At 37.5% G+C, this 12750-nt stretch overlaps 1 protein-coding gene across 1 annotated transcript in view; it reads right to left on the bottom strand.

Annotated features, from left to right (window-relative positions):
• LOC121367568 overlaps nucleotides 1-12750 on the bottom strand; it is a 109184-nt gene that overhangs the window by 20934 nt on the left and 75500 nt on the right. Inside the window, exons 40-46 of the mRNA XM_041491824.1 lie at nucleotides 7973-8176; nucleotides 5575-5754; nucleotides 3674-4602; nucleotides 2746-2872; nucleotides 1975-2191; nucleotides 1159-1354; nucleotides 413-492 (exon numbers count right to left, since the gene is read on the bottom strand). Of these exons, the coding sequence (XP_041347758.1) occupies nucleotides 413-492; nucleotides 1159-1354; nucleotides 1975-2191; nucleotides 2746-2872; nucleotides 3674-4602; nucleotides 5575-5754; nucleotides 7973-8176 (1933 nt within the window). The remainder of the gene's footprint in view (nucleotides 1-412; nucleotides 493-1158; nucleotides 1355-1974; nucleotides 2192-2745; nucleotides 2873-3673; nucleotides 4603-5574; nucleotides 5755-7972; nucleotides 8177-12750) is intronic.

Raw genomic sequence — 12750 nt, 5'->3', positions numbered from 1 at the left:
AGTTAAAGGGACAGACCCTAGTTTCAGCTCATGAAAATTAACACTAAGTTTAGTTAATCTACAAACCTGTAACACATTTGGATAAAGTTACAATTGAGTGAAATATGAGTCTGTGACATTGAAATGGTGAAATACCCTCTAAAAATAGACTAAAACTTGACTCCATATCTGTTATTTCTCAGATGCATGTGTGTTTTTAAAAATATGATAAATGCATTTTGTGATATTAGAAACACCACGATGACGAATCATATATCAAATGTATGGAAATGGATAATCTGAACAATACAATCTAAGTAAAGTATGATTTTAGTTATCAAAAACGGCTCTAATAGTGAAAAATATGCCTTAGTGTTTAAAACCTAGGGTATGTCCCTTTAACTATTTTACTACTGTGGCTGGGATTTTTTACCTGTTAGCTCTACATGGAATAACAGCCTTTCTGTGAGAACTGCTCAGTTCATTGCCGGCTTTCTTGTCATTCAGATACACCTGTAAACAAACACATTTATCACAGGTTTGTTTTAATCAAGCCAAATTATCAAACTCTCAGTAATTATAGCCTAAAATTAAATGTTTTAGCAAATGAAATTAACATTAAAATATTTGTGTAGCAGATATTTTAGGGCCTATATAAACAAACTAAATTACTAACTTTCAAGTATTAACATTAAGGGGCTAAATTTGCCAAAGGTTATCACAGCATGTTTATTTTAAGTACACAAAAATTCTTAAATGTGAATATAATAAGATTTGTGTGATTGTGGTTAAGCACATGAATTATGATAATTTATTAAATGTACATGGCTATTTCGAGAATTTATACATGACTATGGGAGAAAAAAAACCTTTTAAAATTTGGCCCTCAATGTTTAAGCTATAAAATGAAGACCAATCTGCAGATACCTGGTAACCGGCCTCGAAGGTGTTGTGGTTAAGCCATTGGACATAGTTCTGGTAGGTACCGGCTCACACCTAAAGCGAGTTTTAATGACTCAATGTAAGACCACTACACCCTCTTTTCTCTCACAAACCACTAACAACTAACCCACTCTCCTGGACAGACAGAACAGATAACTGAGGTGTGTCGAGGACAGCGTGCTTGAACCTTAATTGGACATAATCACGAAAATAAGTTGAAATGAAATGAAATGATACCTGGTAAGCTTTAATCTTGACTCCACCGAACAGCTTGGGTTCCCCCCACTCAATAATGAACTCCTCTGGTTCGACTGATTTGAGGAAGATCTCGGGGGCGTCCGGCGGGCCGGGAATCATGATCTGTACACTCTGGATTGGCTGAGCTATCACGTCGGTGTAGTAGACTGGTTCCACGGTGATGTTGTACACAGACCTGCAATACAAAATTATAACATTTAAATATTATAATATCTTTACTTAATATAAATTTTTCACAGCAAGAAAAGAAAAGAATCTTATTAATGGATTCATTAAAAAATATAATATATAATACACCACATTTTATGTAAACTAAGAAATTTAAGGAGAGATTAACTCAAACTGGATTATAATTGTATACAAAAAAGTTAATGGATTCTTTGAAAAAATACTTCCAAGTTTTGTGTAACAAGAGTACCAATGATATACAAGATATGCCCATCAAAAGTAAGTCATGGTGACCTAGTTATGGTATAGAACACATATCATCACCTTCCCAAGTTGTACTTGACTGCAAAGTTTGGTGTTCCTATTTGAAATGATAAGGAAGATATGTTCTGGACAAGAATTTCCTTTCATGTGCAGTAATGCATAAAAAGTAGGTTGTGGTAACCTAGTTATGATATGCGACACACCGCAATCCCAAGTTGTACTTGCATGCAAGGTGTGGTGATCCTATATGAACTGATAACAAAGATATGCTAAGGGACATTAAGTAAATGAAGTAACTAAAATTAAATTACAATTACAAGATCATTTTCACCCTTCATTCCTTAGCTGTTTAACTCTACTTACTTGATGCGTGTGATGGGAATGGTGCACGATGTCTGCTCGGGGTTGACGTATCGTGTCTGGATGACCCGGTCGTCCTGGCAGTACCAGACGATGCTGAACTGCTTGAGGAGGTTTGTGTGTCCACCCTGACATGTCCACGACACGATGACATCACCGAATGTCTTGTTGTCACGCTCGGCCTGGTACTCAAACTCGGCAGTGAGGGTCGACAGGAAACCTGGAAAACAAACAAACAAACACATAACATGTAAGGCAAGGGAAAACCTGAAAGACTTCATACAATTATTTATCAGAGGTGAGAATTGGTGAACTATAAAAAAGAAAAAATCTAGAGGGGTCCTGGAAATTCTTAAAATCCTAGGTTAAAAATCTGTGCCATCTGACATATTTTGGAGGAAAAGGACGATTAAAATGCGAGGAAACGCAATGTTCCATGAGAGGAAAACAGCTGATCCGAGGAGAATTCCCACCCCTGATTTATAACCTACAATATTCCGATATGTGAGAATATCATTTAGTATTTTTGGTTGTTTTTTTTGTTAGGAAGGAACTTCAGTCAAAAAGATTATGTTGCTTTTTTTTTTAAACTCCTTAAACTATTGGAAACCATAATAATTGTTTTTCAATTTGCAGGATGTAAAATATTTTTGATACCTTGCCTTTCACAAATGAGTGGTTTACAGTAAACTGTTTTTTCTCAGCTAATATGTTAATATTTGTGACCAAAACAGGTGTAAGATGTGACCAATTCTGCTCAGTACTACAACTCACCATCCTGGTGTCTAGGGAGGATGACCTCTACTGGGTCTGAAGGTGACTCGTCAAGGTCATCCTCATCCTGTAAGATAGCAGTGTAGTCGAGGTCCTGGGGGTCGGTGTTCTTAAAAAATCCTCTGTACTGTCAAGGAGATACAAACAACACCAATTAAGATAAAAACACACAATTATTATTTTATAACATTTAAAAAGAACACAGAATTTTCCTAAGTTCTAACATTAAACATGACATGTGTGTTAACAATTTCAATAATTCAAGGACTATATATAATAGAATTATTAAATAAGCATGCTTCCCAATTTGATTTATGTCATACACTCCTGTGACTTCAAATGCCTTGATATGACAGGTCTTTCACCATGTTTTGCAATACTTTGTTATAAAAACTGGTAGAGAAAGCATCCCACTTTTTTGTTGTTCATAGAGAGCCAATACATTTTATGTGATCTGGATTAAGAACTACATCTAGAAGATACACAAAAATAGCGTGTCACTGGAAGTAAAATAATGATATAATAAATTCTATATTGTCAAATAAAAATATTTTGAAATTATAGCTTTAACATTAATAGATCTTCAGACTAAGCCCACAGCTAAAAGCTGATGAAGAATGACAGGTGTGTGGCACAGATAGCCACAAGAGACAAGCACATGTCGCGGTTGGAGAGACCATGACTGGGATGTGGAGGTGGACACCGAAAGAAGTTGAAAGATAGGAGGAGTTGCCAGATCGGGAAGAAATGAGATGGAATTCAAAGGAGGCAAAGGATAAGGGGCAGTAGCAGAAAGAAAAGAAAAAAAAGATCTTCTAAACCATCAAATAACAAAAATATTTATAGAACTTATACATTTAAAGTTATAACATCACACACTGGTATCACATCACTAACTGGTATCACATCACTAACTAGCATGACTTACCCTCATTTTCCTTTGTTTCTTCACCTCCTCTGTACAGGTCATGGCCACCAGGGCCACCTCATACAGCTTGCCGGGCCGGCACTTGGTCAGCGTGCAGCTCTGAGCCGACGGACCAAGACAGCACTGCAGCTTTCCATTCACCTCCAGCTTGTAACCCTCAAGGTACCGGCGCAGATACTCTGGGTTCCCTTCCTCATCCTTTCCAACAAGGGACATCAGCTGCGGCTTCTCCCAGTAGAGATTGGCAGTGTTCTCGGTGTACGACATCACCAGCACTTGAGGAGGTTCTATAGGAGCCCTAGTCCGAGCCAACAGAGGAGCCGACATCACATGGGCCGTTCTCCGGTACTTCTCAATCCCCGAGTCCCACTTCTCGCGGTCAAGCGACGTCTTGATGCTGACTATCGCCTCGACGACCACGCGGTACTGGACCCCGGGGGACAGGTCCTCAATCACAAGGGAGTCCTCGGTAGCCAGCAGGTTCACGTGACTCGCCACGACCAGGTCCTCATCCTTGTGCTGGTTCCGCTTCAGGTCCGCCCACCGCACAATCTGACTCTGGAGCTTGTTGGACCCGTAAACCAGTGGTGGAGTCCACGATATGGTCAACGAGGTACGCGTTGCCTTGACGACCTTCAGGTTGGCCGGAGGTTCGGTGCCAGCCGTTTTTGCTAAGACACTAGAGTTTGGCAGCCAGGGCGAGTCATCGGGGGATATGATAGAGTCTCTGGGAATGGCGTGCAGGCGTTTGTGTCGGTGTTTGTCCGGAAGACGGTCGAAGTATTCCTCGGTGACGGCAATCACTCGGATCAGGTAGTCGGTCTTCTCATGCAGGTTCTCAATGCTGGCATCTTTAGAATCAGGCATCACGTCCACGTTGATATGGTGAGGGTCGTTAGTGTTGAGAGATATACACTCCAAGTGGATACCTGAACACAAACACAATATAGGTAACAATTGATGGATGGGTGGATGGATGGATGGATGGATGGATGGATGGATGGATGGATGGATGATGGATAGATGGATGGATGTATGAATGTATGATGGATGGATGGATGGATGGATGGATGGATGGGTAAATGGATGGATAAATGGATGGATAAATGGATGGGTAAATGGATGGATGGATGACCTGGTGTAGGTCATTAGTGTTGAGAGATACACACTCCAAGTGGATACCTGAACACAAACACGATACACATAAGAATTGATGAACGGACGGGGAACGGGAATGGAAATGGACCAGAATGAATGGAATGGATGGATAGATGAATTATATACTCCAAAAGGATATCTACATCATATCACTGTGAATATTTTGTGATTTCAATAATGAATGACAAACTGAATAGAATGAATGAATGAATGAATGAATGAATGAATGAATGAGTGAATGAATGAATGAATGAATGAATGAATGAATGGCAACAAAATAATAACAAATTGGACATTTCCTCCAAATTAATATGCTAAAATTTTCAATTGTTATTACTCTTCAACATTAAAATCAAGCAATTAATAAAATATTTCTAAAGTAAGGTGTATATTTAAGAAATCAACAACAATGGTTCAGAGTAAAATATGAGACCATCTTTTCCATTGCTTCCTCCTTCTTTAAAAAATTCTCAAAAAGACTGTAAACATTTTACATCTGTTGTTACAAGACAATTATTTGCATGCCACTTTCATTAAAACTGACTATTAAAATGAAAATTATGATACAAATCTGAAAATCTACACTATGACCTACTCTATTACCCCCCTCCCCCCCCCCCCCCACACACACACACTACCTCTATGACTAATTTGCATATTATTTACAACAATTTTAAAACATCATACATTTTACATTGCTTTAAAAAAATTCCAAGAAAACTATGACAGAAAACTGCACTAACCAATGACCTCCACCCCATGCTCTAGTGGTTGATCCCAGGCTACTTTGAGGCTGTTACATGTGGTGGCAACCACCCCCAGGTTCCGCGGGGGGTCTGGAGGACTGGCGGTCTTGATAGCTAGTTGCTCAGATTTGGCGGTCAGGATAAAAGCATTGAGTCCATCTGGGGTCTCTTTCATACCTGCAACAGAAGACAAATAACACTGTTACAACTGGTCTTGGTAGTAGATGGGGCATGTCACCTGAGAGGTACTGGATTCAAGTCCCATCCCATACAACACTGGTGCTTTCAGTCCAGTACGAACTGTAACAGGAAATACATATACAGAACTTCACATACGTTGTTTTAGCTTCCTATTTATTGCAGTCAAGTGGTATACTCTTGAGCAAAATAAATGAGTACAATAAATAGGAAGCGAAAACAACGTATGTGAAGTTCTGTATTTATTACATACCTTCTTTTATGTTTTACAAAAACGGTTTTTAATTTAACGCCATAACAACACTTTCTTAAATCTATGCTTAATACTCCTTTCATGGATTTACTTTACGTTAATAATCATACTCTGCAGCAGCCTTGTGTAATGTTTCAAAAATGATGTGACATAATTTGTAAATTATATATGACGTCAATAAATAAAAGGCACTAACTACAGTAAAAATAAAAAAGGAATTCCCATTTAAAAGTCCCAGTACATAATATTATGTGCGATACATTTATTACCCATATGGTTAAAAATATCTTGGATCATATATGTGATATATCCAATTAGAACGTCCAGTGGGACATAACACTTCGAGTTCATATCATGACGTCATACGATTGGTACACTATGACCTTATCAAAACATTAATCAATAAATTGAAATTGCTTATGGGTAATAAATAGGATAATAAACTCGCTACCATTTTGTATCATGTTTATGTTCCTTGTGAAATAAATTACATTGTCACTTGCTAAAGCTTGTGACAACTGAAAATGAATTGTCAAAAATGGGTAAATCATCATTAAAGTCAACCTTGATCTATAACAATCCATGATAAAGCCATACACAAAATGTTAGCTCGATATCTCAAAGCATTCTAAAAAAAAACATCCGGAAAACTATATGTGGGACAGATGGATGGATAGACAGACAAACAGAAGGATGGAGATGAAACCTATAGTTCCCTCCAGTTGGACTGGTAGGGAACTAATAATAAAAAAGGAAACATTTAAAGTTTATTTTAATGCATATTGGTATTTGCTAATTGCTAAAATGAATTTTCCTAATTATAACGTCCGTGTATTATTCTTAATTTTAAAAATCTCTAAATCTACCATGTGTATGTACTTGATCCCTCGTCAGTGTCTGTGTATTGTACATACTTGATGCCTCATCAGTGTCTGTGTATTGTACATACTTGATGCCTCGTCAGTGTCTGTGTATTGTACATACTTGATGCCTCGTCAGTGTCTGTGTATTGTACATACTTGATCCCTCGTCAGTGTCTGTGTATTGTACATACTTGATCCCTTGTCAGTGTCTGTGTATTGTACATACTTGATCCCTCGTCAATCTCTGTGTATTTACTATGTACATACTTGATCACTCATCAGTGTTTGTGTATTGTTTTTAATCTACTGGTGTACGTACTTGATCCCTCATCAATGTCTGTGTATTGTTAATCTACTGGTGTACGTACTTGATCTCTCATCCATGTCTGTGTATTGTTTTTAATCTACTGGTGTACATACTTGATCCCTCATCCATGTCTGTGTATTGTTTTTAATCTACTGGTGTACGTACTTGATCTCTCATCCATGTCTGTGTATTGTTAATCTACTGGTGCACGTACTTGATCCCTCATCCATGTCTGTGTATTGTTTTTAATCTACTGGTGTACATACTTGATCCCTCATCCATGTCTGTGTATTGTTTTTAATCCACTGGTGTACGTACTTGATCTCTCATCCATGTCTGTGTATTGTTTTTAATCCACTGGTGTACGTACTTGATCCCTCATCCATGTCTGTGTATTGTTTTTAATCTACTGGTGTACGTACTTGATCCCTCATCCATGTCTGTGTATTGTTTTTAATCTACTGGTGTACATACTTGATCCCTCATCCATGTCTGTGTATTGTTTTTAATCTACTGGTGTACGTACTTGATCCCTCATCAATGTCTGTGTATGGTTAATCTACTGGTGTACGTACTTGATCCCTCATCCATGTCTGAGTATTGTTTTTAATCTACTGGTGTATGTACTTGATCCCTCATCCATGTCTGTGTATTGTTAATCTACTGGTGTACGTACTTGATCCCTCATCCATGTCTGTGTATTGTTAATCTACTGGTGTACGTACTTGATCCCTCATCCATGTTTGTGTATTGTTAATCTACTGGTGTACGTACTTGATCCCTCATCCATGTCTGTGTATTTCTCCATCTTCCTCGCCTCCACGATCACGGTGTACGCCGTGCATGGCCTCAGGTTGGTGATCAGCAGGTGATCCTCCTCGGTGCTGTCGCTGTTGATGTCATCCTGCGCCGTGTCACCCGGCCACCACGTCACCTGGTAGCAGTCCGGTCGCACGAAGTGAGCCTTGCTGGAGTGTTCTGGAAAACATCGTCATACACAACATTATTAACACACAAAGTGAACCTTACTGGTGTGGTCTGAAAAATATTGTCATATATAAACTGAATAAATCAGTTGAAATATGTGTTCCACTTTTTCAAATGTAATGAAAACAGAAAATATCCTGACACAATTTTCTTTTCATCCATATCTTCTTTTTTTCATTCCCTATAGTAAATATTAAAAGAAAAAAGTATCTTGTTTAGAATATCAGTGTCTGTATATTCAATGCATTTCTGGTTGTCTTAATATTTGTAAGAAGCCTAAATTGGAATTTGTCTTCAAATAATTTCGTACGTACGAAAAAAATTATTTTAGGAAATAAAATGAAACTAACCTAGTACTAATATTAGAACGATCAGAAACATGTTTAATATACAGCCACTAATATTTTATGCAGAAATATATATTTGATATGTAATTACAATCATTAAAAAGTCTCTGTTAGTTAATAACATCATAAAAATTGCAGAAAACTCAGGAATGCCCCTTTAATAATTAATTAGCTAAAGACTAAAACCTTGTGAAAGTTCTCTCACCTTGTAGATACTTTCACCTTTTAGCACTGTATAAACGTCTCTTACTCCTACACACTTTTAACAGAAAATATCAACGTTTATGTGTCTGTCCTACTTCGTTGGCCTTTATATGTGACAGAATGAGTGCTCGTGGTTATGAGAGATTTGAAGTTAAACATGATAAACCCCACTTTAAGAATTGAGCCGAAGATGATTTGTTTTTTCCTGGTCTGGTTGAACTGACAACAGCAGTGACAAGAGAAGAGTAATAACAATAGTAATGACAGGAAAAACGTCACACCACCAGCTCTGAAGACTAATCTCTCTATTACAATCCCAGAGTTTTCCTTAATTCCCAATGAGGATCAGTCCTACACAAATATCACCTGTCAGCTACAAACAAAGAACTCGGCTGTAACGTCAATGAAACAAAAACACAGGGAAAGCTGGAGAGGTGGGGGGGGGGGGGGGGGGGGGGTATGTTTGAGGCTATTTTCATAATATCAGTAGGTGGTAGACCTACTACTGACCTGTGGTTGTTATTAGCAACTACTGCTGCCTTGCATTATTTCAATTATTCACCTCACTGCAATCAGCAGAAATAGGTTGTTTTGTTTAATGATACCAGCTGAGTACATTGATTAATTGGTCATTGGCTATTGAATGTCGAAGATTTGGTAATTCTGAAATAAATATTGTCTTTGAGAAAGCCAGCTTCGTTTCTCCATTTGCAACAAGGTGGGTTTTTTTTATATGCACTTTCTGGCAGACAGGGCAGGACATACCACAACCTTTGATATACCAGTCATGGGTCACTGGTTGAGAAAAAACCTATCAGAGAATAGGTCCACTGAGAGGTTTGATCTTATAACCAAAGAACCTCAGTAGAAATAGATGTCCACTTTCCATGCTTTCAATTACACACCTCACCCTTTCAGTATGAGGAGTGGTCATATTGTAGCAAACGTTTTTGTGAAATAATATAATTTATTATCCACATGGTTCAACATAACCAAGTTAATAATAATCATACGAAGCACACGTGTAATAACAAGTGTAATGACGTAATATTGGGAAGCGACGTCATAATGACGTTGCTTCTCCAGTCCTAGCTCAGACTGTGCATTTGAAATATGATGTCATTTCATCGTCTCCTTCTAGTTGTGGCTGCAACATTTTGAGTTGGGTCTTGTTATTCATAAAGAAAACAACAACAATAATATGGATAATAAAGAAATTATTACACTCGCATGTGAGTTGTACTGATTTTACGCTTGGGCAATACAAAAATCCCGACACACGTTTCATAAAATCAGAACGACACACAAGCTCGTATAATAATCTCTATCAATGAATTCCATTTCAATTCATATTTAGCAATTTGGCCAACCTAACTACTACTCCATATTATAACAATGAATAGAATTGTTGATATATTCAACCTAAAACCATTATTTCTCTTCCACCAAACCGTTTGCATATCTCAATAGATGAGTTTATAATACACACAGGAATGTGTAAATCTACTGTTTTATGTCTGGGACAAGCTATACAGACTCATGCTATTCCACACAGTCTTGTACAATGTGCGTTTTTTTCAATAATATAAACATATACCTGTATGGTCAAACCTAGTGTCAGTGTGGGAGTGCAGTGAACCGAATATGTCATTATGCAGTCTAAGTGAATAGATGAATAGATAAAGGGAAAGCAGATTTAACTTCATGGCAACACAACAAACCTGGGTCGAACAGAATGAAGGAAGGAAGGAAGGAAATGTTTTATTTAATGATGCACTCAACACATTTTATTTCCGGTTATATGGCGTCAGATATATGGTAAAGGACCACACAGATATTGAGAGAGGAAACCCACTGTCGCCGCTTCATGGACTACTCTTTTCGATTAGCAGCAAGGGATCTTTTATATGCTCTTTCCCACAGACAGGAAAGCACATACCATGGCATTTGACCAGTTGTGGTGCATTGCTTGGAATAAGAAAAAACCCTATCAGTTGAATGGATACACTGAGGTGGTTTAATCCTGTGATGCAAGCACCTCAGGCGAGCACTCAACCAACTGAGTTAAATCCCACCCCTACATTTTAAACTATGCATGGCTATTTGGTGTGCAGAGTTGTTATATTCATACATCATCTAGACAAAGGGTGGGATACAGCCCAGTGGAAAAGTGTCCAGAGTTGTTATATTCATACAAAATCTAGACAAAGGGCGGGATACAGCCCAGTGGAAAAGTGTCCAGAGTTGTTATATTCATACAAAATCTAGACAAAGGGCGGGATACAGCCCAGTGGAAAAGTGTCCAGAGTTGTTATATTCATACATGATCTAGACAAAGGGTGGGATACAGCCCAGTGGAAAAGTGTCCAGAGTTGTTATATTCATACATGATCTAGACAAAGGGTGGGATACAGCCCAGTGGAAAAGTGTCCAGAGTTGTTATATTCATACATGATCTAGACAAAGGGTGGGATACAGCCCAGTGGAAAAGTGTCCAGAGTTGTTATATTCATACATGATCTAGACAAAGGGTGGGATACAGCCCAGTGGAAAAGTGTCCAGAGTTGTTATATTCATACATGATCTAGACAAAGGGTGGGATACAGCCCAGTGGAAAAGTGTCCAGAGTTGTTATATTCATACATGATCTAGACAAAGGGTGGGATACAGCCCAGTGGAAAAGTGCTTGCCTGATGTGCAGTAGGTCTAGGATCTATCCCAGTCAGTGGGCACCACAACTGGTATGTCAAATGTCATGGTATGTGCTATCCTGTCTGTTGGATAGTGAATATATAAGATCCCTTGCTATTAATGGAAAAATACAGCTGGTTACCTCTCTAAGACTACGTTTAAATTACCAAATGTTTAACATCCCATATTAACAATGGTTAATAAATCAATGTAATGTTGTTAAACAAAACAAACATTAACTCTTTTTATCTAGACAAAAACAAACATTAACTCTTTTTATCTAAACAAAAACAAACATTAACTCTTTTTATCTAAACAAAAACAAACATTAACTCTTTTTATCTAAACAAAAACAAACATTAACTCTTTTTATCTAGACAAAAACAAACATTAACTCTTTTTATCTAAACAAAAACAAACATTAACTCTTTTTATCTAAACAAAAACAAACATTAACTCTTTTTATCTAAACAAAAACAAACATTAACTCTTTTTATTTAGACCAAAACAAACATTAACTCTTTTTATCTAGACAAAAACAAACAGCTGCCAAATAGGCTGTCCATACCATACCACCACAGAGCAGCAATCTTTTATATGCAACTAATAACTAACCCACTGTCCTGGACAGACAGCCCAGATAGCTGAGGTGTGTGCGCAGGACAGCGTGCTTGAACCTTAATTGGGTATAAGCACGAAAATAAGTGAAAGAAAGAAAGAAAGAAAAAAAAGAAAGAAAGAAAGAAGGAAGTCAATCCCACTGAGCTACATCGTACCTCCAGCTAATCAAAGGAGATGTGAAAATAACCCCACAAATATGATACTGACAATTATCATATTACTTACTCTTATTTTTTAATCAATGTGCTCTAGTGGTGTCGTTAAACAAAACAATTTCTTTTATAATTCGTATTTTACATAGCAGTGACTTACTACAATATGAATTACAAGTCTAGGATATTACAGAAATCAGTTTCAAGATCTTTCCGGAAAGTCTGCCAATGTGATTGGAAATTATTTTCAGGTACCGGTAGTCAATTGAACTGGAGATAAAACTAAGCCTCCTATACCACTGAATGAGTCCTGTCAATCAGTATGGATGTTCACGCTAACTTTTAAAAGAAATTATTAAACAATATTTTACTCACTACATATACTCACATGTGTAACTATAGAAGCTTTCACAACATAATAAATCTATGTGTATGAAAGCAACAGAAGAAACAAGCTGACCATCTAACAGTAACAGTGGCCCAGTTCCTAGTTCCACTGTCACCAATATTAAATAAAGTATCAAAGGGAAAGTCAATAAACGCAGCTCAT

The sequence above is a fragment of the Gigantopelta aegis genome, chromosome 3, assembly GCF_016097555.1.
Source record: "Gigantopelta aegis isolate Gae_Host chromosome 3, Gae_host_genome, whole genome shotgun sequence".
Classification (NCBI taxonomy): Eukaryota; Metazoa; Mollusca; class Gastropoda; order Neomphalida; family Peltospiridae; genus Gigantopelta; species Gigantopelta aegis.
The sequence above is the reverse complement of the archived record's forward strand: the minus strand, read 5'-3'. Positions and strand labels throughout refer to the sequence as shown.